At 52.0% G+C, this 25,175-nt stretch overlaps 1 protein-coding gene across 2 annotated transcripts in view; it reads left to right on the top strand.

Annotated features, from left to right (window-relative positions):
- PIK3R5 (phosphoinositide-3-kinase, regulatory subunit 5) overlaps positions 1-23,565 on the top strand; it is a 91,576-nt gene extending 68,011 nt beyond the window's left edge. Inside the window, exons 6-19 of one of the 2 annotated variants that reach the window (XM_011958610.1) lie at positions 10,487-10,556; positions 12,875-13,049; positions 13,654-13,807; positions 14,544-14,627; positions 14,877-15,594; positions 16,051-16,213; positions 16,511-16,636; positions 17,443-17,571; positions 17,723-17,816; positions 18,589-18,665; positions 21,530-21,623; positions 21,698-21,780; positions 22,668-22,780; positions 22,899-23,565. In XM_011958610.1, coding sequence (XP_011814000.1) covers positions 10,487-10,556; positions 12,875-13,049; positions 13,654-13,807; positions 14,544-14,627; positions 14,877-15,594; positions 16,051-16,213; positions 16,511-16,636; positions 17,443-17,571; positions 17,723-17,816; positions 18,589-18,665; positions 21,530-21,623; positions 21,698-21,780; positions 22,668-22,780; positions 22,899-23,046 — 2,228 coding nt within the window. In that variant the 3' untranslated portion in view covers positions 23,047-23,565. The remainder of the gene's footprint in view (positions 1-10,486; positions 10,557-12,874; positions 13,050-13,653; positions 13,808-14,543; positions 14,628-14,876; positions 15,595-16,050; positions 16,214-16,510; positions 16,637-17,442; positions 17,572-17,722; positions 17,817-18,588; positions 18,666-21,529; positions 21,624-21,697; positions 21,781-22,667; positions 22,781-22,898) is intronic. The other variant, XM_011958609.1, reaches the window with a different exon arrangement.
- The last annotated feature ends 1,610 nt before the right edge of the window (positions 23,566-25,175 follow it).

Genomic DNA, 25,175 nt, shown 5'->3' with positions numbered 1-25,175 from the left:
AAGTGTGGACAAGACCCGGGACTCAGTTTTCATGTGTGGGGTCTGAAAAGTTGGAGTTCAGAAATTGCAGGTGCTGTCATAAACATGAAAATCAGGTCTCAGGAAGCTATGATAGTGCAGGAGAAAACATTATCAAGTGTGATTTACTGAGAAGTGGCTCAGCGAATCAGTACTCAAAGGAATAAATTCACAAAAGCACCTCAATAGATGCCACTAAAATATTTCATAAAATTCATCACCATTCCTGATATTCAAAACCCCTCAATATATGGAAATGATTACTCTAGAAGTGCTTTTACTATGGCAACAGCCCAAGGTAAAATACTAGAGGCATCTTCTTTAGAGCCAATAATCTTCCTCTTTTGGCTTATCGGTATTTTGCCTATGCAAAAAGACAAAAATAAAGAATGCTTTCTCTTCTGAAGAAGAGAAATTTTAATTAGTTGGAGCTCAAACAATTGGTTTTCTGTCAAGACTGAGAGAATCCCCTGAACGAAGAACTGTCAGAACTAGAAAACAGGTAGCTAAGAGCTTTTTTATAAACCAGCATTAACCAGGAAGAAAACATAATTTTAAAAAATTTACAATAGCAGTTAAAAATAAAAAATAAAATTTTAATAACCTATATAGAGGAAGCAAACTTTGCTGAAGAATGAATAACTGAAGAATCATATTGCTGGGTTGAATTGATATTGTAACGAGACCAGGTGTTAGGAAAATAAACACAACCACAATTGAAATAACAAGATATTTTTAAAATTTATAAAATATATATAAATAAAAAACATAATACATAAATATTTTACATATAAATAAATGTATATATAAATAAAATAAAGAAACTAAAATCTATTTGAAAGATTTATTTATGCACTTAGTATATATTCATTCACGTAAAGGTATTATAGGGCTATAGTTATTGAAATAGTACACTATGGGTATAGGAATAGGTAGATAATGGAAGAAAATGTAATATCTAGAAACAGATTAAATGTACAAAATTATATGATAAAGTGGCATCCTCAAATTACTGATGAAAAAAATCAGTCATTTCATAAATGATATCAGGATAATTGGTAGACCATAAAAAAAATTGAGTGAGAAAAGTTTCTAAAAAGGCCAGGTGCGGTAGCTCACACCTGTAATCCCAGCACTTTGGGAGGCCGAGGCGGGCAGATCACCTGAGGTCAGGAGTTCGAGACCAGCCTGGCCAACATGGTGAAACCCCATCTCTACTAAAAATAGAAAATTAGCTGGGCTTGGTGGCATGAGCCTGTAATCCCAGCTACTCAGGAGGCTGAGGCAGGAGAATTACTTGAACCCGGGAGGCGGAGGTTCAAGTGCCTCCAAGATTGTGCCGTTGCACTCCAGCCTGGGCAACAAGAGCAAAACTCTGTCTCAGGAAAAAAAAAAAAAAAATTCTATCTAAAAAATAAAATTAAGAAGTTCTAACTCAAACACAAAAATAACTTTTAGATACATTAGCGGTTTAGGTGTAGAAGACAAGACCACAAAAGCTACAGAAGAAAAATAGGTTGTATGAGCCTGGAGTGGAGAAGAGCTGTCAAACATATTCCCCAGGGCAAAAATTATAAAAGAAAAGACTAACAGATATGAAAGCATAAAATTTAAAGCTTTTCATATGGCAAGCCCACTTTGAGTGAAAGGTAAATGACAAACTGAGAAAAATATTTGTGATAAAAATTAATGTATCAGGCTGGGCACTGTGGCTCAGACCTGTAATCCCAGCACTTTGGCAGGCCGAGGTGGGTGGATCAAGAGGTCCGGAGATGAAGACTATCCTAGCCAACATGGTGAAACCCTGTCTCTACTGAAAATACAAAAATCAGCTGGGCGTGGTGGTGTACACCTGTATTCCCAGCTACTCGGGAGGCTGAGGCAGAGAATCGCTTGAATCCGGGAGGCAGAGGTTGCAGTGAGCTGAGATTGTGCCACTGCACTCCAGCCAGGTGACACAGCGAGACTCTGTCTAAAAAAAAAAAAATTAATATATCAAACCCATGAAGAGTTTTTTTCTGAGTCCATTAAAAATAGGCAAGCACACTTATGGAAATATGAATAAATATGATTCAATGACATCAAAAAAGAACCCCCCAAAATATTCACCCTCACTACTCGTACAGCAAATGCAAAACTAAAGAGCAAAACTCTTTTTCCCCCCTATCAAATTGGCAAAAATAAAAAAGAAAGAGCAAAAATGCCAGCGCTGATGAGGAATGGGGGGCTGTGTTTGCTAAGGTGTCAGAAAAAATATCCTTTCACCCAGCAATTCTATTCCTGAATTTTATCCTGATGAATCCCTATGGATGTACAAAGATTCAGCTACAAAGATGTTCATCAATGCATTCTTGCTAATAATCAACCAATGCTAAAAAACCTAAATATTGAACATGGTTGAGTACACTGTGGCAAAGTCATTTGGTGAAATGTAATTCAATTATTAAGAACAATATTGTAGAAATAGTTACTGAGCTCAAAAGATGTTGAGTAACCAGTTGAGTGAAAAAGCAGTGCCCCCGATACTAAGTATGTTATAATCTCATTTTTATTTTCTCTCTCTCTAACGGATATATGCACCAGACCAGGTTTAGTACTGGCAGTGTTTAATTCTCACCTTACACATTAAACACACACAGAATAGAAGTACCAAATCTTATTCCCCAACAACTCATGGACCCTAGAAAGCTCAAGACTGGCTTGTACATTTCTTTGGAAGGGTTCGTAACTTTCCTAACCCAACGAGTTACCTGATCTGTCTGCACCCTATGCAGTCAGCTGACCTGTTTGTGCCTTGTCCAATCAGCTGATCTGCATGTCCCCAGTCAGTCAGCCGTCTGCGGTTGTCTGTCGTTACAAAGAGCAGAGCAGGTACAGCTAGGAATGGCCAACCCCCAAGTCTACCTACAACCAGGTCCTCACCTTGTGGTAGAGACTTGGGTGGAGATTTAGGACGTCAGGAAGACCCTTAGGAGACGCTGGACTCTGAAAGGTAAAAGCTGGGTCTGCCGAGCCAGCATCCCAAGGAAAGGAACAAACCAGTTAAAGGAACAAACCCTAAAGAAACAAGCCAGTTTAAGGTCACACTCCTTCATTCCCTCCCTCCCTCCCTCCCACTGCCCCCCAAACAAACAGACTTGAATGTCTTCTGAGCTTCTTTTCTTCCTTTCTACAATGCTCAGAGAAAGAATTTAAAATACAAATGTCTTGGCAGGGCCTTGGGTTTCTACCCAAGACTGAAATGATTCTTTTTTATTTTGAAAAGGATAAGGGAGTTGTGGGGTTGGGGGAGGGGATTACCTGTGGGGAGACCACTTCCCAATTTCAAGTAGAACCAGCTGTCCCTCCTCACCTCAATGCACGCTATGTCTTGAGATATTTTTGCAGGCGGCTGGGTAGAAACTCTGTTCTGGGCAGACAGAAAGCAGATGTGCCATGGAGGGGCTGGCGGTGGTGAGGCCCAGTTCCTGGAATGATAAAATGTAAAGCCTGCAGCACAAGGACCAGGCAGGGCAGCAACTGGAGCCGGAAGTAGAATGAGGGTCCTTTGGCCTCAGAGCAGGGGGAATCCTTGGAACCATCACTCACTGCTGACGGCATATCCTTCCTGGGACCATGTGAAGCCTCAGATATCCTGGTGACCAATGAGAAGTCAGATACCCCAAGAGGGCAGCTCAAGCCAAGTAGCCATGGTGGGAACCTCTCCTCTTCCAGGGAAAGCAGAACCAAAATAGGAAACCATCAATTCTCCCTCATTTCTGGGAATCATTTTCAAACAGTTCCAAAACCTCACACATATATAAATATATAGTGAGCCTGTGCCCACTCATTAATGAGGACAGCAGCACGATGATACAGCTGGGTTATAGGAGCATCCAAGAAACTGAGATGAGCTCCTCATGGAAGCTAGAGTAAGATTCAAAGTTAGATACCACATAGTTAATATCACAGAAGGGAATAAAACCCTAACCTTTGAGGTTATCTTTTCTACTGAACAGAAATCTCTTGTTACTTATCTCACATCCACCAGTTAACCTTCAATTTTAAAGAACCTAAGCCCTAATCCATAACAAATAGTTAAACAAAATTACCTTCTACATGACCCTTAAATGAGCTTTTTGAAAAACGCTTTCGTATGATTTTTTTTTTTTTTTTGAGACGGAATCTCGCTCTGTCACCCAGGCTGGAGTGCAGTGGCGTGACCTCGGCTCACTGCAACCTCCGCCTCCTGGGTTCAAGAGATTTTTCTGCCTCAGCCTCCCGAGTAACTGGGACTACAGGCGTGCGCCACCATGCCTGGTTTATTTTTGTATTTTTTGTAGAGATGGGGTTTCACCATATTGGCCAGGCTGGTCTCGAACTCCTAACCTCATGAGCCACCCACCTCAGCCTCCTAAAGTGCTGGGATTACACGCGTGAGCCACCGCGCCCGGGCTTTCCTATGATTTTTAACAGGCCTGCGGTCATCTTTGTACCCAATTCCTGAGTCCCTCCCACCCCCAGTTAAGTGGAGAGAGGGCTAGGATGGAGGCCAGGGAACTTGAACGCTTGAAGGAGAGGCTGAATAACTTAGTGGCTTCTGGTCCTTGGGGCCAGATCATTGTACTTGCAAATCCTGGGTCCGCTACTCACTAACTGTGGGCCTTCAGCAAGACATTTAGCTTGTGAGCTTCAATTTCCTCATCTGTAAAATGGGTGTATAGCAATGCCTCCCTGTCAATACAGTTCAGGAGGATTAATGTTGGCCTCATTGATTTCACAGTGCTGGGGGCAGTAAGGGTTGCAGTGGTGTTAGCTCAGAAGGTAAGTCCTGGTAAAGTCACAGGGAGAAATGAGAAGGGACGCGGGGAGGTGAGGCCCCCACCCGTGAAGTCTTAGGGACGCAGTTGCCATGGAAATGAATGAAACAGTTTATCCTGCTTTGATGTGGCTGGGTGGCAGAGGAAGTGGGCCTGTTATCAAGGCTGGGGGCCTCCCCCTGCTTCCTGACTTCACCCCCATATGATCGTCCAGTGCCTCGATTCTGGAGGTAGCAGGAAACCTCATATCAGTGCCACCGGGTCCTGCCCACCACAGCCCTCTCGGGCTCAGCCCACATGTTTGTTGACTATTTACTCTATGCCTGCATAGCTGTGCCGACCACGATACTTGCCTGCAAAGAATTTATCTGTAAAGCTGGGGGATGACACCGGGCATCTTACGTGCAAACCGCTCTGCAATTTTCAAAGCACACGAACTTCAAGGATTGCGTCTCGCCTGTAAGGGAAGAAGGAAAAGTCATATTCTTCTCATTATAAAATGGGAAATGATTTTGAGAAAACCAAGTTCAGTATTTCTTGTTCAAGATACAAAGTGAAGTATGAAGGAGGGAACATGAACCCTCGTATAACAAAGACCTGTAGTTCGTCACTTATTAGCTAACGATCTTGGACAAGTTCCTTAGACTCTCTGAGCCTCCTGGTCAAAAGCAGGATTATAATGATCACTGATGACGAGGAGGAGGAGGACAGCAATGATGCCAGGGTTGTCCAAGGTGTATGAAGCACTGTCACAGGTTCGTCCCATCTAACCCTCAGAATACCTCCGTGGGTAGTTACTATTATTCCCATTTTTCAGATGCTGAAACGGAGGGCTCGACATTTATGTAACTTGCTCCCAGTCGCAGAGCTGACAAGAGCTCTACCACTCAAACCCATATCTCTTTGATAGCAAAAGTCATATCATATCCTTTTCACATTTGCATAAATCTGTGTTTCTACCAAGAGGCCTGACAGATGGCTGCATGACCCTGGGTTACTCAGGCTGTCTTTTTATAAACACTCTCCCCGTTTGGGGAATTTCTCCTGCCCGTTTCCCTTTGGGATGCTTAATATGGCTTCATATCCTCTGATCTCCTATCAAATGAGGAACAAACCTGGGTTAGGTCAGTTTTGCTTATCAACAGGTGGCAGGTGAATTCAGAGTGTTCTTTAGTGGTGAGACGTTTCTCTTGGGACATTACTGATCACAGACATTTGCATTTTATACTTTTTGTCTCTGGTTATGGCATGAAAGGTTAGACCTCTTGAAGGATGTCAAACATCATTGATTAGTAGGTGGGGGAGGTTTAGGGAAAAGAGTAGAGGCCGGTGTTCCAGAAATCACAGGGTGTGATCAGTTAGGACTGAGTTGGTTGCCTGTAGCAGAAAGCCCCAAACAACAATGCCTTAAACTCATAGGGGCTAGTTTTCTCTTACACACACACACACACACACACACAGCACACACAATCTGTAAGAAGGCAGGCCAGCATTGGCATGGTGGCCCCATGAACCTCCTAGACCAGCCTTCTCTCATATTTCCGCTCCACCATCCTTAGCAAGAGGCACCATCTTCAAGGTTGCTTCATGGCTTAGGATGGATGCTGGAGCGCTGGCCATCGTGTCCACATTCCAGTTAACAGAAAGAAGGAGGTGAGGGGGGTTGCACCTAAAACATTCTGCAAGGGAGGTTGAGAAATGGACTCATCAGCTGGGTACAATGCCCAGTGTCTCACTCAGTGGGTATTGAGTTGATGCCTAGAAGTCTCTGCCGCATGTGACTTACTCGTAAGAGTAGCCCATAAGGCCTGGATTGGTCCTGTTAGGGTGACTATCACTAGGGTGGTGAAAGGGTGTTATGAAAGGCCTCATCTCACTTCGTCCCCACAAGCCCGGCGGCGCTGCAAAGCTGCAGACCTCATCCCACAGGCATTTCCGTGGGGTCACTGCACTTGTTCAGAGCAGCATATGTCTTGTGGTGGCACTGAACTTTCATTCCAAGAACTCACATCTCCTCTGCCTGCATGGAGGCCTGCCCAGTGGGTTCCTTCTCCCCCGTATTTTCCTCTTGGCTTTCTAGCCACATTCCTTCTCACCTTCCACCTCTCTGCTCCTGGACTCCCGTTGGCCAGGGATTCCAGCCTCCCTTGTTAGTCCTCTCCTCCTTTGTCCATTTACCTGAAAGCTGTGCTTCACCTTCCTACTGTGGGCCCTGCTGAGGCCCACAGCCATGAGTTTCCAATTCCTCCAGTCTCTCTGGAGTCCAGGATCCTGGAGATGGGGAGCAGGAAGGCACTGCACAGGGGACCCCCAGTGAGGAGGGAAGTATAAGAGAAACCAGGCTGTGGAGAGCGGTGTGCCTGTTGTTTGCTTCAGGGTATGACGTAGGTCAAACTGTCCACCGTGAGTTGATATTAATCGTAGATGCTGGAGAACCAAACCTGACCGAGTCTCATTTGGAGACTGCATTGCTGTTGGGGCCGGGTCCTGCTTCCACCCTGTGGATTCCATGGAATCTTGGTGTTCCCCTTGTAAGAGGAAACTGAGTCAGATGTGGCTGCTGCCTGCCTCTCCTAGGCTCAAGTACCCACATGACCCTCAGCATGGACCTGTCTATCAGTGTGTTGTGAATACCAGTGCTGCTTGATGGCAGATGTAGTGATTTTCATGTGTCCTGGATCTTCACAGTCAGCTGTTCTGTGCAGAATCCCTATCTATTTGCAACTTTGAAAAGAGTGGAAGCTTTGATGGGCAAACAAGGCTTGATGGCGAAGGGTCTTGGACAACTGGGCCAGGAGTTTGACCTTCACTATGACTGTGTTCTGCCCACCCACCACATTCTTTGCCTATATGGAGTGACTCCTCTCGATTTCTTACTTGCTAGGGCTTGATGCAGGAACAACCCAGGCAAGGTTTTTGTTTAGCCCTTGCACCAATCTTGATCTAAGAAGCTAAACTCAGAAAGTCGTTTCCATCTGCTAAGGTGACCAAGGAAGGTTGTGATCTAAGATCAAAGGGAGAGAGGAGTCTGTTGATCCGAGGCTCCCCAGTGCAGCTTCCCTGTTTGGGGAGTGGAGGGTGGAGTTAAAGGTGGTCCCGAAACTGATATTGCACACCCCACTTAGCATTCATGGCCTCCCTGGCATCACCAGGTAACACTGTGAAAACCAAGCCCATGGAGGATGCCGGGAGATATTTCCAGCCTCACAGCATAGACCAGCAAATGGGGACTCAGCAGTACAATTTCTAAGTCAGGTTCAAAGGAGTGAATCTGTACAAAAGTTTGTAGAATCAAAGCCTCCTCCACACTGCACAGTCTTTTCTAATTTGTTCCCAGCTCAGGCCCCAGCCCACCAGTTAATTACCCAAAACTCCACACCCCATGCTAAGAAGGGGGGTCCATTACCAAGAGAGCCCAAGGAAGGGGGTTGACGGTGTTTTTGGGGTGATGGCGGGAGTTTATCTGATGATCGTAGGCTCTGCTTGGGAACTGTTGGTACCTTGGGTATTCAGCACCAGCCAAACAACTCGGAAAATAACTCTCTCTGGGTCAGGGTGTGCCAAGAGGTACAGGCAACCTCCTAAATATCCCCCGTTAAAGCAACAGGATACATACAGCAACAGTCGCGTGGAGTCCACGTAGCTCATACGAAGCAGCTTCTTCTTCTAACTGTAGCACAATCCGAAGATGAGACTAAGGCACATGAATGTAGACATGAGAGATTGCTCCTCATCCTAGAGACGAGAGGAGATGAAGGAGCTTCAGGGTTGTCCACAGTACCAGGCACTCCAGAACAAAAGTTCAAGCAGCGTGATGATGAACCATTGGGTATGTCGACGGGGAAAACGTTGCCAAGCTTCAGGAGAGCAGAGGCATTGGAAGCCAATGGCTGGGCGTTTTGGAAGAAAGCTGATGTGGAGGGAGAGCGACATCACAGTCCACTGCTTCCTGGAGTGTGACCGCCTGGATGACCTGGGTCAACAGAGGCAGAAGTGGCGGTGACGAAATGGGGTCAGCGGGGTGTAGGTTACCTGTTAAAAGCATTAAATAGTAAAAGAAAAGAGAAATAAGGTCAAGAGAAGATTTTGCGTGTCTGTGTGTTTTACGGTCAGGGAGATGGGGGATATCTGTTTGTCTCCACTACGGTAACTACGGTAACTACGGTCTTATGTTGGGGTGGTTGGAGAGTGGGTGAGGATCTCTTCTCTGTAATGCATGCGAGTGGCCACCAGATGGTGCCCCAAGTCCTGATGTAATAGCCACTGTGTCAAGGACTTTTCCTGGCAAAACCGACCAAATGTTAACTTCTAAATATGTGATGATTACATAAAGTAAACATCACACAAAAGGCCCCAAATCAAAGCAATTAGGTCCCAAGTTAGAAGAGCATTATATGATAATTTTCTGCCTTTCACAGTCTTTCTATTTATAGCTGTCTTGAACCCCCCGGTCCAGACTTGCACTTCTGAGGGGATGTCCTGCAGGTTCCCAGCTCAGTCCCAGTTCAGGGTGGTCCTGCTCTGGATGGGGACTACCCCGGGCCTATTTCCAAGCTATGACAAGAAGGCGGCCCGCCCCGCTGGGTCCCCAGCCCCTGCTCTGCGAGGGAGTGAACTTCTGCTTCCTGTTTCACCTCCTCATCATGGTGGAGACAGAACTGAACGCACACTGTAAAGCAGCTACTGTGCAGAACAGAGTCAAGTTGTAGAAACAAAAGGAAAACCTTTGGTGTGTTTCTTCTCAGCATTTGGAAGTCAGAGGAGACAGAGAGGGGGAAGGGCCGGGGAGAAAGGGGATGTGGGCTGGGAGCAGAGCCTGGGATGCAGCTGCCTCAGAGCAGAGAGGATGCCAGGCCAGACCGCAATCCTTTGAGAGGACTCGGGACTCCAGGCAGAGATGGGGAGGCTCAGGTGTGGAAACTTGACCCGCTGCCTGGCTGGAGCTGAGGCAAAGTGGATGGGCTGACAGGTGCCTGGCATAGCGGGAAGGCACCCAGGACCGGGAGAGGGGACAGCGGCAGGGACCCAGGAGTAGCCTGGCGGCACGAGACACGGCAGCCTCCTGGGCCCAGGTTCTGCCTCCTGCGATGCTCTCCCTCCCAGTCTCTGAAGAGAGAAACTTTAAGTTGGTCAAGCTGTGATGGGGCCTGGGAATCACAGACTGTTAAAGGCCTCAGAGACCACTGATCTAATCTGCCCCTTGCCAGGAGAAACTGAGGCTCAGGGATTAAGTGACCTGGCCAAGGTCACACAGAAGAGCTGGAATAGAACTCAGGCTTCTGACTCCGGCTCTCACCCTGGATCCCTTTCTCTTTAGCTAGGCTGCCTCCGAGCATGGGGCCGGGGCCTGAGCCACGAGGGGAGTGGTAAGCTCTTGGGAAGGGAGGGCAGTCAGAGAGGCCACGGGAATCCAGAGGACAGCGAGGCCCAGGACCGAGTTTTGGTGTTGGAGGCGAAGGTGGGGACATGACTCGCGAGGTGTAAAAGGATGCATAGAAGCAAACTGCTAGGCACGCTGGAGGAGCCACTGAACAGCTCCTCTCCAGGTTCGCCTGAGTTCCATCCGGGAACTTCCAGCCTGATTGTCCGGTGCTTGGCTCTCCACAAGGCACAAGGACGATGCTGAAGGAACTGACCAGCACATGAACTCTTTTCTTGTTGGCCCACAGGGATCTCCTACCAGAGGCTGGTGAGGGCTGAGCAGGGCCTGCCTATCAGGAGTCACCGCAGCTCCACTGTGTGAGTGCTCTTGGGGGACGGAGAAACGGGAGGGAGGGAGTTTGGGACCCCTGCACTGTTCCACCTTCACCCTCCTCCCCTACTGAAACATCCAGTACCCCACCCCCACCCACCATCCACCCCAGCCAAAAACAAACAGGCTTGCAGGGAACTGGGAACTCCTGGCACTGCTGGTGATATTTTGTGTCCAGGTTTGTTTTTCTAGGCTGAGGGTCTTTCACCAGATTCTTAAAGAGGGCTGTATCAATTGTGCCAGGTGTTAGGCACACAGTTCCCCCACTTTATCCATTCTTTTCAGATGAGGAACTGGAGGTCAGAGAGGCCAAGCAACTTCCCCAAGGTCACACAGCGAGCAAGGGTCTGAGCCACAATTTAACTCTCAGGCTTATTCAGAAGCCCATGGTATTTCCACAGTCTCTTTCTGCCTGTTATTAAAACAGTGTTTCCAAACTTTTTTGACCAGGACCTACAATAAAAATCCATTTTGTACGACATCCTGGTACACACACACACACACAGCTGAAACGAAATGTATCCCTGCTACGTAGGATGAGCTCTATTCTATTCTATTTCATTTAAGAAACAAATTCAGCTCCCCCAGATGACTTCATTACCCACTCCTGGGTCCTCACCTGCAGTTTGAAAAGCGCTAGAGAGGGGGTGCCCATGCGGAGGACCTTCTGCAGGCCTCGAAGACTTGGGTGCTGCCTTGCCTTGACATGTTGGGAGCCCAGGGACCCCGGCCTTCACCAGCTCAGAAATTATAGGCCCCCGGCCCTCCCCATTGGTTCACTTCCCACTCACTCCCCTGAGCAACACTTCTTGATTTCCCTCTAGGTAAAAACAAGCACAAACAAAATGATAGATGTCGAGAGAGAGGGAGAGAATGCTAACATGTTGTAGTTTAGTAAGTAAATAAGATGCCTCTGGGGGAGCTGGGGCAGGTGGGCTGATGAAGAATCATCAGCGCCTTTTAGACCCTTTCTCGACCTCCAGGCACCATTCTAAGGGCAGTTACGTGTGCTGACTCATTTCATCCTCACGTTAACCCTGTGAGAAAGCGCGTTCTCACAGAAGGGAAGTGAGGCACCGAGAGATTTGTAGAAAGAGCTTACAGCTGGAAGATGGTCTCACTTTCATTATCTATAAATTGAGAATGATGATAAACATTATTCAGCAGAGAAATTATGTGAGCTGGTGAGGGCAGGGGCTCGGCTGGGCTCGTTATGAGGTTGTAAGGGGCCGCTTATGCAAGCCTACCTCCTTTTTCTTGCAGATAGAGAAATCAAAGTTGGTTTCTTCCCAAATGATGGGGACTTTGACAGAGACTAGTTCTGTCTCTGCCCTGTCCCCAGGCACCGATGTCCCCAGAGCCTGGAGGGAATGCTGCCTGCATGGTGCTCCTCTGCACTGGGTTTAAATGCAGAGTGTGGAATTGACAGAGCAAGAGCCATCACACGCAGCTCATACTAAAGCATTTATGGATACAAAGCCGCGATGGCCCGCGTTTGCTTTGAGGTCATGCGGTGATGTAGGGGTTGGCATGGGGGAAGTGAGAACAGCCGTGCGTTGTTAACTGTAAACAAAGTGATCAGTGCCTCAGAGCCCACGATTCTTTTAATTTGGGGTATGTTTGAAAGTTTCCACAATAAAGAAATGTAAACACTGGCACCAAGAGGGAATCTGGGTGTCCATCAGAAAGGGAGGTAGCAGTGGCCAGGCACACACTCCCCTCCCAGCCCATGAAAGCCTGTATCACGACTCTGGGCCAATTAGTAAAGGTGTCCCTCACGAGCTCAGGAAGAAGATGCACTCTGACTTGGCACCCTCTCCTCTGGGCAGATGCAGCCCCACCCCACGAGGAATTTCATGCCCCTCTCGCCCCAGACCACACTGCACAGCACCCCGTCGCTGCCCGGCTCCCCCCGAAAACTGGTCACTTGGCTTCAAGTCACCTTGCCGAAAATATGATCCTCATTTGAGTAATCTTGCATCCACTCAGCTGTCTCATAGGAAAAAAATGTTTTTATAAAAATTAAGTAAATTTCGTTTTAAAGAATTAAGTTCAGTTTTGAAAAGATCTTTGAAAACAACAGCTGAAAAATGCTCAGCAGTGACCCCCCGCTTTCCCCGGGGAACCTGGGTCCTGGAGCTGCTGCTTCTGCCCTGGCTTCCTGTGGTCACCTCCTCAAGCTCTGCCTGGGCTTGAGGAGGCCCTGGCCTCAGCGGAGCTGAGCACCAGCAGGCACGAGGTGGGTGGCTGTGCCGTGGCATGCTGCCCACCCCCAGGTGCCATAGCCGGTCCCCTGTGTCCCCAGCACCGTGCTGTTGCTGAACCCAGTAGAAGTGCAGGCCGAGTTCCTCGCTGTAGCCAATAAGCTGAGCACCCCCGGACACTCGCCCCACAGTGCCTACACCACCCTGCTCCTGCATGCCTTCCAGGCCACCTTTGGGACCCACTGTGACGTCCCGGGACTGCACTGCAGGCTGCAGGTATGTACCTGGGGCCTGGGGCTCTGGTGGAGTACCTCTCCGAAGAGGTAGCGCCCTCTCCCTGCTTCATCTCAGCCACGGTCTCCAGGGTACACTAGTCTGCGGCACCCCAGGTGACATGGCAGGGTGGTGGCTGGAGGGCTGGCCTCATAGAGGGGGTTTCTGGTGCGCTGGATCCTGACCAGTTGGGTGACAGCCTGGGCAGTGGGGTCGGGTGCTGATAACTGGTGCCTCAGAAGATGGCATGTGCCATAAGAACGAGAATGAGCTTCGGGCTGAAGACCTGGCCTCTAGGCCTGGCTCTGCCACAGGTCGGCTGTGTCACCACACACAGCTTCTTCCCCTCTCTGGGGTACAGTGAGGAGCGCTGAAGTCCCTCCTGACTGCACTGCCCTGTGGCTCTGGTCCTTTCTCTCCTGACCATTTCCTGAGAATGGAAGGGCAGGGAGAGGCCTGGCTGCCTGGCCAGCTGTGGGTAGGAGATGGGTGATGAGGCTGGGAGGGGACAGATCACTGCCTCCCTCAGTAAGAAGCTAGGAACTGGAACAGGTGGACAGCTAGCTCATGGTCCAGGAGCAATGCCCATCTCCTCCTGGGGTTTCAGGCCAAGACCCTGGCAGAGCTTGAGGACATCTTCACGGAGACCGCAGAGGCACAGGAGCTGGCGTCTGGCATCAGAGATGCTGCAGAGGCCCGGCGGTGGCTCAGGACGAAGCTGCAGGCGGTGGGAGAAAAAGCCGGCTTCCCTGGGGTGTTAGGTGAGACTCTTGGGAGAGTGAGGTTCTCCCACATTCCCCATGGCCTATTCTAGGTCCCAGGGTGCACGGTGCAGGTGGGCCTGGTGGCTCTGCTCCACACAGTCACTCAGGGACTCAGCTTTTTCAGTATCTCACTGCTCCGCCATCCCCTGGGGTGTCTGTCATTCCTATCTATGGGGCAGGGTGGGGGTGCCATCATGATGGCAGCTTGTAGGAAGAGGAAAAGAGAGTGCTTATGAGGGCAAAGCCTGGGCTTTTCTGTTGAAGGTGATGCAGAAGCTGGGCACATCACTTCCGCACATGCTCCTTTGAGCCTGCCTTGGTCACGTGGCCACGTCTTGCCCCAAAGGATCCTGGGAAACATCCTCTCTACAACTCTATTACCATAGAAGGGAGCACAGATTTTGAGGATCCATTTGCATTCCCTGTTACAATATTCCTGATAAAAACCTTCTGGACTAGTACTATTATTCTCCCATGGGCACATTGTAAAATGAGGCTCAGAGGTTGTGGCTTGGCCACATTCGCACAGCTCATAAAGGGCGTGCTTTGAAAGAAGGGTCCTCTGGCTGGGAGCCCGCACCCTGGCTCTAATTCAGCCTCAGCCTATCCGGCTATGCATCCTTGTGCCGATCCTGTCCCATCTCTAGTCTCTTCTCCAAGGCAAGGGGACTGGACTGGCCAATCTCCAAGGCCTCTTCCCAGCCCTCTTCTCCTATCCTCCCTGTTCTTACAGACACTGCAAAACCAGGGAAGCTCCATACCATCCCCATCCCTGTCGCCCGGTGTTACACCTACAGCTGGAACCAGGACAGCTTTGGTAAGGAGCCGGGGCCCTGGTGACACCCATGCCCCACACTGCCTGAGCTGTCTTTCGGTCCTGGGTCTGTGCAGCTCCCACCCTGTCCCCAAAGCTCTCCCACCTGAGCAGGCTCTAAGCAGAGCAGGGGGCAGTGCTAGGAGTCCTAGGCTGGCCCTGAGTCCTTCTGCTGTCTCCCCTCCAAAGGGAATATGGAAGGGGATTTGGGGGCCCAGACACCCAGACAGTGCTGGCCTTGCTTCCCTGCAGACATCCTGCAGGAAATCCTGCTCAAGGAACAGGAGCTGCTCCAGCCAGGGATCCTGGCAGATGATGAAGAGGAGGAAGAGGAGGAGGAGGAGGAGGAGGACTTGGAAACTGACGGGCATTGTGCCGAGAGAGACTCCCTGCTCTCCACCAGCTCTTTGGCGTCCCACGACTCCACCCTGTCCCTTGCATCCTCCCAGGCCTCAGGGCCAGCCCTCTCGCGCCATCTGCTGACTTCCTTTGTCTCAGGCCTCTCCGATGGCATGGACAGCGGCTACGTGGAGGACAGCGAGGAGAGCTCCTCCGAGTGGCCCAGGAGGCAGGGCAGCCAGGAACGCCGGGGCCACCGCAGGCCTGGGCAGAAGTTCATCAGGATCTATAAACTCTTCAAAAGCACCAGCCAGCTGGTACTGCGGAGGGACTCTCGGAGCCTGGAGGGCAACTCGGACACGGCCCTGCCCCTGCGGCGGGCAGGGAGCCTCTGCAGCCCCCTGGACGAACCAGTATCGCCCCCTTCCCGGGCCCAGCGCTCCCGCTCCCTGCCCCAGCCCAAACTCAGTACCCAGCTGCCCAGCTGGCTTCTAGCCCCTGCTTCACGTCACCAGCGCCGCCGCCCCTTCCTGAGTGGAGATGAGGATCCCAAGGCTTCCACGCTACGTGTTGTGGTCTTTGGCTCCGATCGGATTTCAGGGAAGGTGGCTCGGGCATATAGCAACCTTCGGTAAGAGCCGTAACGGGGAGGCATCGCTCTGCCCTGGGTAACAACGTTGTGCTGGTGGAATCTGGGGCCTGAGGCTTAGGCCCCAGAGGAACCAAAAGTTCCTTTATTTATTTATTTATTTATTATGATTACTATTATTTTGAGACAGAGTCTTGCTCTGTTGCGCGGGCTGGAGTGCAGTGGCATGATCTCAACTCACTGTAACCTCTGGCTCTCCAGTTCAAGCGATTCTTGTGCCTCAGCCTCCCAAGAAGCTGGGATTACAGGTGCACGCCACCACACCTGACTAATTTTTTTTTTTTTTTTCTTAGTAGAGATGGGGTTTCCCCATGTTGGCCAGGCTGGTCTTGAACTCCTGGCCTCAGGTGATCCACCCACCTCGGCCTTCCAAAGTGCTGGGATTACAGGCGTGAGCCACCATGCCCGGCCCCCTTCTCACTCTCTTCTTCTTGCCAGGCGGCTGGAGAACAATCGCCCACTCCTCACACGGTTCTTCAAACTTCAGTTCTTCTATGTGCCTGTGAAGCGAAGTCACGGGACCAGCCCTGGTGCCTGTCCAACCCCTCGGAGCCAGACACCCTCACCTCCGACAGACTCCCCTAGGCACGCCAGCCCTGGAGTACGTCCCCAGCCTGGGCCAGTGGGGTGGTAATGTAGAGTTCTGGCTACCTGAAGGAAGCCGATTGGAAGTCGTGGAAAGCAATCCCCTGTGTTGACAGTGCACCTGCCCCTGCCTGGCCCTCACTCCCTGCACTTGGACGTGACATTTTGCCATATGACAAAGACTGAAAGTTGTCATACTTCCCCAAGGGCAGGGAGAAACTCAGCTTGGGGCTGCAGGTGCCATCCACGGCCCTGGAGCTAGGATGGGCAGGCCTCCTGGGGAGCTGGGAATGACTTTTGTCCCTCGCGCTAGGAGCTGGGCACCACCCCATGGGAGGAGAGCACCAATGACATCTCCCACTACCTCGGCATGCTGGACCCCTGGTATGAGCGCAATGTGCTAGGCCTCATGCACCTGCCCCCTGAAGTTCTGTGCCAGGTAAGTGACCCCTGGGGTTGTGGAACAGGGCCCACTGGCTGCAGTCACCCAGCCTCACTTAGAAAGCCCTGGATTGGCCGGGCGCGGTGGCTCAAGCCTGTAATCCCAGCACTTTGGGAGGCCGAGGTGGGCGGATCACGAGGTCAGGAGATCGAGATCATCCTGGCTAACACGGTGAAACCCCGTCTCTACTGAAAAATATGAAAAACTAGCCGGGTGTGGTGGCAGGTACCTGTAGTCCCAGCTACTCGGGAGGCTGAGGCAGGAGAATGGCCTGAACCTGGGAGGCGGAGCTTGCAGTGAGCCGAGATCCCCCCACTGCACTCCAGCCTGGGCGTCAGAGCCAGACTCCGTCTCAAAAAAAAAAAAAAAAAAAAAAGGCCCTGGATTTAGGGAATCCAGCTTGAGGCCCCCATGGAGGACCTGGGCCCTCCTGAAAAAGATCAGGGAGTGTGGGTGAGAAGCAGGACCGAGCCTGAACTCAGGACACTGAGGGCAAGAGCTGGGGTCACTGCAGTGATGGAGGAGGGGACTCAGAAGAGTCCAGGGGACCTCAGATTTCAGCCCCCTTCCTCAACTCCCGCCCTTGTCTGGCTAAGCCAGAAGCCTCCCCGGAGGCCGATGGGTCAGGTGAGGGGCATGGAGGCTGGGCACCGGCCCTCCCCTGCTTCCTGCTTCCACCTCACCAGCTCCCCCTGGCTGGCTGCCTCTATGTCTCTCTTCTATCTTCCTCCCTAATTCTTGCTCCTTCTTGCCATCTATCCACCCACCCATCTGGATTGGCTGCCCCTTCCCTCTGGCCACAGCAGTCCCTGAAGGCTGAAGCCCAGGCCCTGGAGGGCTCCCCCACCCAGCTGCCCATCCTGGCCGACATGCTACTCTACTACTGCCGCTTTGCCGCCAGACCGGTGCTGCTGCAAGTGTATCAGACGGAGGTAAGGGCTCCCTGACCCGCACCGCCTCTTCCTCACCTGCTGGGCCTGCAAGTCCCCACCCTTGCCTTGGGACAGCCAGGTCTATGCTGGAGGAGCCGAATGGGCCCCTCCAGGGGGTTCACACTGATGTACATGCTCCTGCACTCTCCAGCTGACCTTCATCACTGGGGAGAAGACGACAGAGATCTTCATCCACTCCTTGGAGCTGGGTCACTCCGCTGCCACACGTGCCATCAAGGCTTCAGGTGGGTGCTGCCTGAGCAGAGACAGGCGGGGAGGCGGGGCCTGGGACTCGAAATACGGAGCTCTGGGGAGGTGGGGTTACCTGGGAGGCGGGGCCATGGGAAGGCGGGGTTGCACAGGAAGTGGGGTCATGGGAGGGCGGGGTTACCTAGGAGGCGGGGCCACGGGAGGCGGGGTTGCCCGGTAGGTGGGTCCCTGGGGAGGCAGGGTTACTGAGAGGCAGGGCCATGGGGGGCGGGGTTACCCAGGAGGTGGGGCCATGGGGAGGCGAGGTTACCCAGGAGGTGGGGCCACGGCAGGGCGGGGTTACCCAGGAAGTGGGGCCCTGGGGGTGCTGGATTACCCAGGAGGCGAGACCATGGGGAGGCGGGGTTTCCTGGGAGTCAGGACCCTGGGGAGGCAGGGTTACCGGGAGGCGGGACCGGGAGAGGGGGTTACATGGGAGGTCGGGCCATGTGGAGGCAGGCTTACCCAACAGGTGGGCCCTGGGGAGGCAGGGTTACCCAGGAGGTGGGGCCCTGGGGAAGTGGGACCCTGGGAAGGTGTGATCACAGTGGAGATGAGGCCCTGGAGTGATGGGGTCACTGAGGAGGTGGAGGCGCCCGGAAGGTGGAGCCAGAGAGAGATGCAGGGCCTTGGTGAGACAGATCCCTAGGGAGTCACGGTCAATGTGGTAGGAGATGGGGAGGTAAGTCCCAGGGAGGCAAGGCCACTGCGTTCGTGAAGAGCCTGGGAAGCCAGAGGGAGTGAAGGGTCTGTCTGTGTGTGGCACAGGTCCTGGCAGCAAGCGACTGGGCATCGATGACGACCGGGAGGCTGTTCCTCTAACACTACAGATTATTTACAGCAAGGTGAGACCCGCGCTGGGGCTCCTTCCCCTCCAGGATCTGCTACTGATCCTTCCTCCACCAGAGCTTGGGCCCAGAGCTGGACTCGTGTGTTCCTGGGTCCCAGTCTTTATGCTGGAAGGCCACAGCAGGCTCCCCTGGATGCTCAGAGAAGCAGAGAGGGGAGGGAGTAGATATCTCTGTGCTTCTTGGCCTCCAAAGCCTCTCTCCCACCATGTTCTCTGCCCTCACCTGAATGCGCTCAGCAGCCGCCCAGGGGTAGGGGTCTGCTGGGCCTGGCTACAGGGCCGGTGCTGAGAGGGGCAAGGGAAGGCTTCCAGAGGCACTTGAGGGAGAAGCCAGGGTCTCGGGGGCGCCAATGTGCCTGGCAGGCTGCATGCAAGGTGGGATTGGCTTGAGAAAGGAGTGAGGAGAGTTGTAGGGAGATGGAGGGCTGTCCATGACATGCCAGAAGACATGAGTTCTCTGAGCAGATCACATCCCAAGTTCTAGGCTGAGGGAAGCTTGGCCTCACAGGTGGGCTCCTTCCTTCTTTCCTGCCTCCTTCCCTTTCTTCCTTCAGCCATTCCAAAGATATCCTCTTAGCACCTGCCCATGCCACCTCTGTGCTGGGCAGAGGAAAAGAGGGGTTGAGCAGGGAAGCCTAGGCCTCACTTTAGCTTGTCTAGAAGAGGGAGACAGACAAGAAATGAGGAAACAAAGAAATAGCCAAGATAATTCCAGACAGTGGCAAGTGATGACAAGGCAATAAAACAGCAGATGGACGGTGGCGTTGGGGCTGCGGTGCATTTGGCAGTGAAGAAGGTGAGTAGGAGGCACCAACACTCACTGCAGCCACACACCAGGTGCTTGCTGGACATCTTCCATGGCCCAGGCACTGTTCTAGGCCCTGGAGCCTTCCTAAGAGTGAACAAAGGACAGACGTGGTCCCAGGAGACACGCTGACCCCCTGGAGTGGGCGGTAGGTGTTGGTTAGATGATGCACACGATGTAAAATTGCAACTGTGACACACAGATGAAGGAGAGGGACACGGGATGTTCCTAAGTGGTGAACTGAACCCAGTCAGAAGAGTTAGTAGTGAAGGCTTCCTTGAGAAGGGACCTGAGTTAATATTGGAGGGAAAACCAGGAGTTAATTAGGCTGAGCAGAGAGGTGAGTGCTCTCGAGGCAACAGGAACTGCATGTGCAAAGGCCCTGTGGTGGGAGGCAATGTGAACACCTCGAAGCACTCTGAAAGAAGATGCCAGGGTGGAGCAGAGACAGCCGGTGGGAACATGATGCCGAGGTGAGGCTAAAGAAATGAGGGGACCAGCATACCAAAAGCCTTGATTGCAATGAAAGGAGTTTTTTTTTTTTTCTTTTTCTTTTTTCTTTCTTTCCTTTTTTTTTTTGACACAGTCTCGCCCTGTTTCTCAGGCTGGGGTGCAATGGCGCAATCTCGGCTCACTGCCACCTTCACCTCCCTGGTTCAAGCAATTCTCCTGCCACAGCCTCCTGAGTAGCTGGGATTACAGGTGCCCACCACCACACCCAGCTAATTTTTTGTATCTTTAGTAGAGACGGGGTTTCACCATGTTGGCCAGGCTGGTCTCGAACTCCTGACCTCGTGATCCACCTGCCTTGGCCTCCCAAAGTGTTGGGATTACAGGCATAAGCTACCACGCCTGACCCAATGAAAGGGATTTTATCCTGGTCCTAAGAGCAGTGGATATCCATTAAGGAGGCTTACGTTTGTGGTCGGGCTAGGAATGCTTGTGACATCATCAGATCTGAGGCTTGGAAGCTCCCTCTGGCAGCTCTGTGGAGGAGAGATTGGGAGGGTCCTCAGGTGATGCAGGAAGGCCAGTTAGGAGGCTGTTGCCATGGTCCAGAAGAGAAATGAGGGCAGCAGCCTGCGCTAGGGTAGTGGTGGCGGAGCTGGAAAGGAATAGGAGACAGATGGGAGTGATGTAATCAGCAGGGCTCATGGATGGGTTAGGAAAGGAGAGGCCAGACTCCTGGAGTCGCCCCTCTGTGACTGGCAGCACCATCTTCTCAGGTGAGGACCACGGGAAGAGACCCGGGTCCAGTTGGGGAAGATCCTGAGTTTGGGTCGGGACATATTATTGAGGTGGAGAGGCCTTGAGAGGTATAAGGAGACAGTGGGAATAGGCAGCTGGCTGAATGGGCCTGACTTTGTGGTGAATACGAAGATGGGTGGACAGCTGCTAGTGGAAAGAGGTCACGGAGGAGACTCCTGAAGTGGGGAAGCAGGGAATACAAAGAACAGAGGACCAAGGGGAGAGGCTTGAGCCCTTCGTGATGAATGGTGGGCAGAGGGTGGCCATCCAGCAAAGCAGAGAGACACCAGCCAGAGAGGCGCTAGGGAAACCAGGAAGGTTCCATCACGAAAGCCCAGGAGAGATTTTCAAGGAGGGGAGAGCCGTGAACTATAAGGTCAAGTAAGCTGAGGACCAAGAAGTGTTCTTGGGTTTATCAACATGGAGGTCCCTGATGACAGAGACATTCACACAAAGACTTGAAGAGGGGGTTCGGGTCTGGCTCTGCCAGAAACAGCATGTCTGTGGGCCCATCCCTTCCTCACTCTGTGCCCGGCAGGAGAACCTCAGGACCACCTCTGCAGGTGCTCTCAGCTCTTGTACCTTTCAACCTGGTCACAGAGGCTAGACCAAACCAGTCATGTGGGCTCCTCCCTGGAGTCATCCAGGTCTATCCAGGGTGGCACAGGGGCCCTGGTGAATAAGAGAGAGCTTTCTGGGGACATGCTGACTAGAGGTAACCCCCTGGCACTGATGGGCCTTCAAAGAGAAGGTGGCAGGCGTGGGGGCCTCTGGACTCAGAGGGTCTGGCTATGCTGCATTTCCAGGGGGCCATCAGTGGACGAAGTCGCTGGAGCAACCTGGAGAAGGTCTGTACCTCCGTGAACCTCAACAAGGCCTGCCGGAAGCAGGAGGAGCTGGGTGAGTGGGGTGGGCAGGGTGGGGTCGCAGTAGGGAGGTGCTTTAAGCTTGGCCTGAGTGCCCTTGCCCTTCAGATTCCAGCATGGAGGCCCTGACGCTAAACCTGACAGAAGTGGTGAAAAGGCAGAACTCCAAATCCAAGAAGGGCTTTAACCAGGTACCGGCTTCCCTCTCCTTCCAGCCATACCCTCAAGAGACTTATTGGAACATGCATGTGCGTATGTGTGTACGTGCGTACGTGTGCGTGCACATGTATGTGTGTGTGTGAGAGAGAAAGACGAGAGGTGGGGAGGAGAGGCAGGGTGAGGGGTGTGATTAGGGGATGTTTGAGGGGTGTGGTGTGTTGTGGGGTGTCAGGGAGGTAGGGGTGCCCTGTGAGAGGACGCGTGTATGTGGAAAAGTCATGGGGTGTCGGCCGGGCGCGGTGGCTCACGCCTGTAATCCCAGCACTTTGGGAGGCTGAGACGGGCGGATCACGAGGTCAGGAGATCGAGACCATCCTGACTAACACGGTGAAACCCCGTCTCTACTAAAAATACAAAAATTAGCCGGGCGTGGTGGCGGGCACCTATAGTCCTAGCTACACAGGAGGCTGAGGCAGGAGAATGGCGTGAACCCGGGAGGCGGAGCTTGCAGTGAGTGGAGATCGTGCCACCGCACTCCAGCCTGGGCAACAGAGTGAGACTCCGTCTCAAAAAAAAAAAAAAAGTTATGGGGTGGGTGCCAGGAGAGTCCTAAGACTCTAAGACCAAAGAAAGCAGGCTCTGCATCAGGGGACCTGAGGCTGCCCTAGTGAGGGCAGCAGGCAGAGCAGAGTCTCCTCAGGGGCACTTGCTTCTTCCAGATGCTGGAGAGGAGGCAGGGGCTGAGGGAGGCCTCAGGCTCCCTCCCCTGACCTGGCCATTAACCCTGGAGCGTGGTCAGACAAACCCCTGCCCTCCCACACCCCCAGAAGCGGATGGGCAGTTCTGAGAGAAAGAACTGCCAGGGGCTGGCAGTGTTGCGTGGCCAGGGATTCGGGGCTGACCTGGACCTTCCTTCCAGATTAGCACATCGCAGATCAAAGTGGACAAGGTGCAGATCATTGGTTCCAACAGCTGCCCATTTGCTGTGTGCCTGGACCAGGATGAGAGGAAGATCCTGCAGAGTGTAGTCAGGTAGGAAAGGGGCATCCCAGGGAGGGGAGCAGTTTCTGCTCCCACCAACCCAGAGGCCTGGAAGGAGCTGGAGGGATGGGGGCTTGCTCTGATCCCTGGCCCCTGCCCTGCCCCACAGATGTGAGGTTTCACCCTGCTACAAGCCGGAGAAGAGCAACCTCTCCTCGCCACCCCAGAGGCCTCCTGACCTGCCGGCCCAGGCCGCACCTGATCTCTGCTCCCTTCTCTGCCTGCCCATCATGACTTTCAGTGGAGCTCTGCCCTAGTGTGGGCCCAGCGCCAGACTGGACAGAAGCCCTGGGGCAACCTCCTCTGTGATCCCTCTGGGACAGTCCCTCTCTGTGGAGAACTGAGTGGTCCTGTGCAGAGACAGAGTCCCACTGTGGGTCCTGCAATGAGCAGGGTCTGGAGTAGAGGGTTTCTGGGGCCTCAGGGTTCCGGGAAAGGAACAGCTATCAGGGAGAGAAGGGCCAGACCCCATAGCCTCTCAGATTCCTCGCAGTAGAAGGAGAAGGATGGACAAATTGACCTCCGAAGTGCCTGACCACTAGCATGGTCTAGGATGCTTTCTAGGAGGAAGATCTGAGGCTCTGGTGCTCAGGGGGATGGCTTGGGCCTTTTCTCTCAACCTTGGCTGAGCCTATCCCTTACTTTGTCAAAGACTTGAGGACCCTGTATGTCTGGAGTTCAGTCCCTTCCTCTCTGGGGCTCAGGTGACTGAGATGTGGATGAAATATTTCTCTACTTCAAGACCACCTCTCCCTCCAAACACACACACACACACACACACACACACACACCAACAATTTCTCTCTCTCAGGTTTCCTGATTCTCTGGAAAAACAGCACTAATGCTGGACCTGTCTACTCTCAGAACCCGGCACAGATTCTCTCTTGATCCCCTTTTTGGATCTGAGATTCTTGGAAGACAGTATAGGCTTAAATTCAGTAGCAGCTCGGTTCTAGCTAAATCACCAGAGGAAGTTAATTACCTTTGAGCCTCCATTTCCTCAGCACTAAAATGGAGTGGAGAGTTGGGGTGGAAATAAGACATCCTTAAAAGGTTAAATTGTCTGCAAAGCACCTAGCCCGGTGCTGAGCTCCCAGTAGGTGCTCAGTAAAGCTTAGCACCTGACTTTCTGAACACTGATTCCTCCTGTTTGGAGCCACTGGGATACTCTCACCTCCGCTGGGATGCTCCTCACTCCTTCCCAGTTCATGGCTGAGGCAGAACCCAGACTGAAGGGGGAAGAGACATTCCAGAGGAGGATTGCCTTCGTCAGGGTAAGGGGTGGGCTGCTCAGGGGCCCCACCCTTCACCCCCCTTCTGTATCACATTGGCCCTCCCACTCCCATCTCAATCTTTGTGTGCAAAATCTTCCATGCCTGCAAGTTCATTGGCACTCTTCTGGCACCTGGGCAAGATCCCAGAACAGAGGATGGAGTGACTGGTCTCACAGAGCTTAGTGCCCAACTCAGGGGAAATGGCACTGGTGCATGGGACCTGGTCAGCCTAGGATAGGACATGAGAGTCTAAGATTCAAAGAGAGCAGCTTGAAGTCGTTTAAGAAGCTAGAAACCAACGTGGACTAGAGAGGGCAGAAGTCAAGACCAGGATTTGGACTGACAGATGTGGAGAAGGCAGCCACGGAAGCATGAACTGTATCCCGCACAAAGTCCCTCTTCTCCTCCTCCTAATTCATTATGCCCAAAAGGTCTTACATGAAATTCCAGCCCAGAATACTCATGACTTGAGAGATGTGGACAGAGCCAGCTTCTACCTTGCCTGGCCGTTTCTCCTGTCTTTTTTTTTTTTTTTTTTTTTTTTTTTTTGACAGAGTCTTGCTCTGTCGCCCAGGCTGGAGTGCAGTGGTGCAATCTCGGCTCACTGCAAGCTCCGCCTCCTGGGTTCCCGCCATCCTCCTGCCTCAGCCTCCCGAGTAGCTGGGACTACAGGTGCCCACCGCCACGCCCGGCTAATTTTTTGTATTTTTAGTAGAGACGGGGTTTCACCGTGTTAGCCAGGATGGTCTCGATCTCCTGACCCCGTGATCCACCTGCCTCGGCCTCCCAAAGTGCTGGGATTACAGGTGTGAGCCACTGCGCCCGGCCTCTCCCCTGTCTTCATGTCTGCTCTTGCTCTAAGCTCCAGAAGAGTGGCGGGCCATGTATCTTCAATACTTTTTTGCTGTATGGGCAGGTTGTCCTGTTACATGATCAGCAGATGTCCGGGAATTAATGGGTGGAATTTAATATTTTTGTCAAATAAAACTTGATTTGTCTTATATTTAATGACCAATAGTTATTTTGCTGCATGACACCTGCTAGTTGGACAGTTTATATAGATCATTTTATTTATACCAGAAAGAAGCTTCATAGGGGATTGTTTTATTTCT

Source organism: Colobus angolensis, unplaced genomic scaffold (genome assembly GCF_000951035.1).
Source record: "Colobus angolensis palliatus isolate OR3802 unplaced genomic scaffold, Cang.pa_1.0 Scaffold47, whole genome shotgun sequence".
NCBI classification, from domain to species: domain Eukaryota; kingdom Metazoa; phylum Chordata; class Mammalia; order Primates; family Cercopithecidae; genus Colobus; species Colobus angolensis.
Note: the sequence above shows the minus strand (reverse complement) of the source record. Positions and strands in the feature narration are given on the sequence as shown.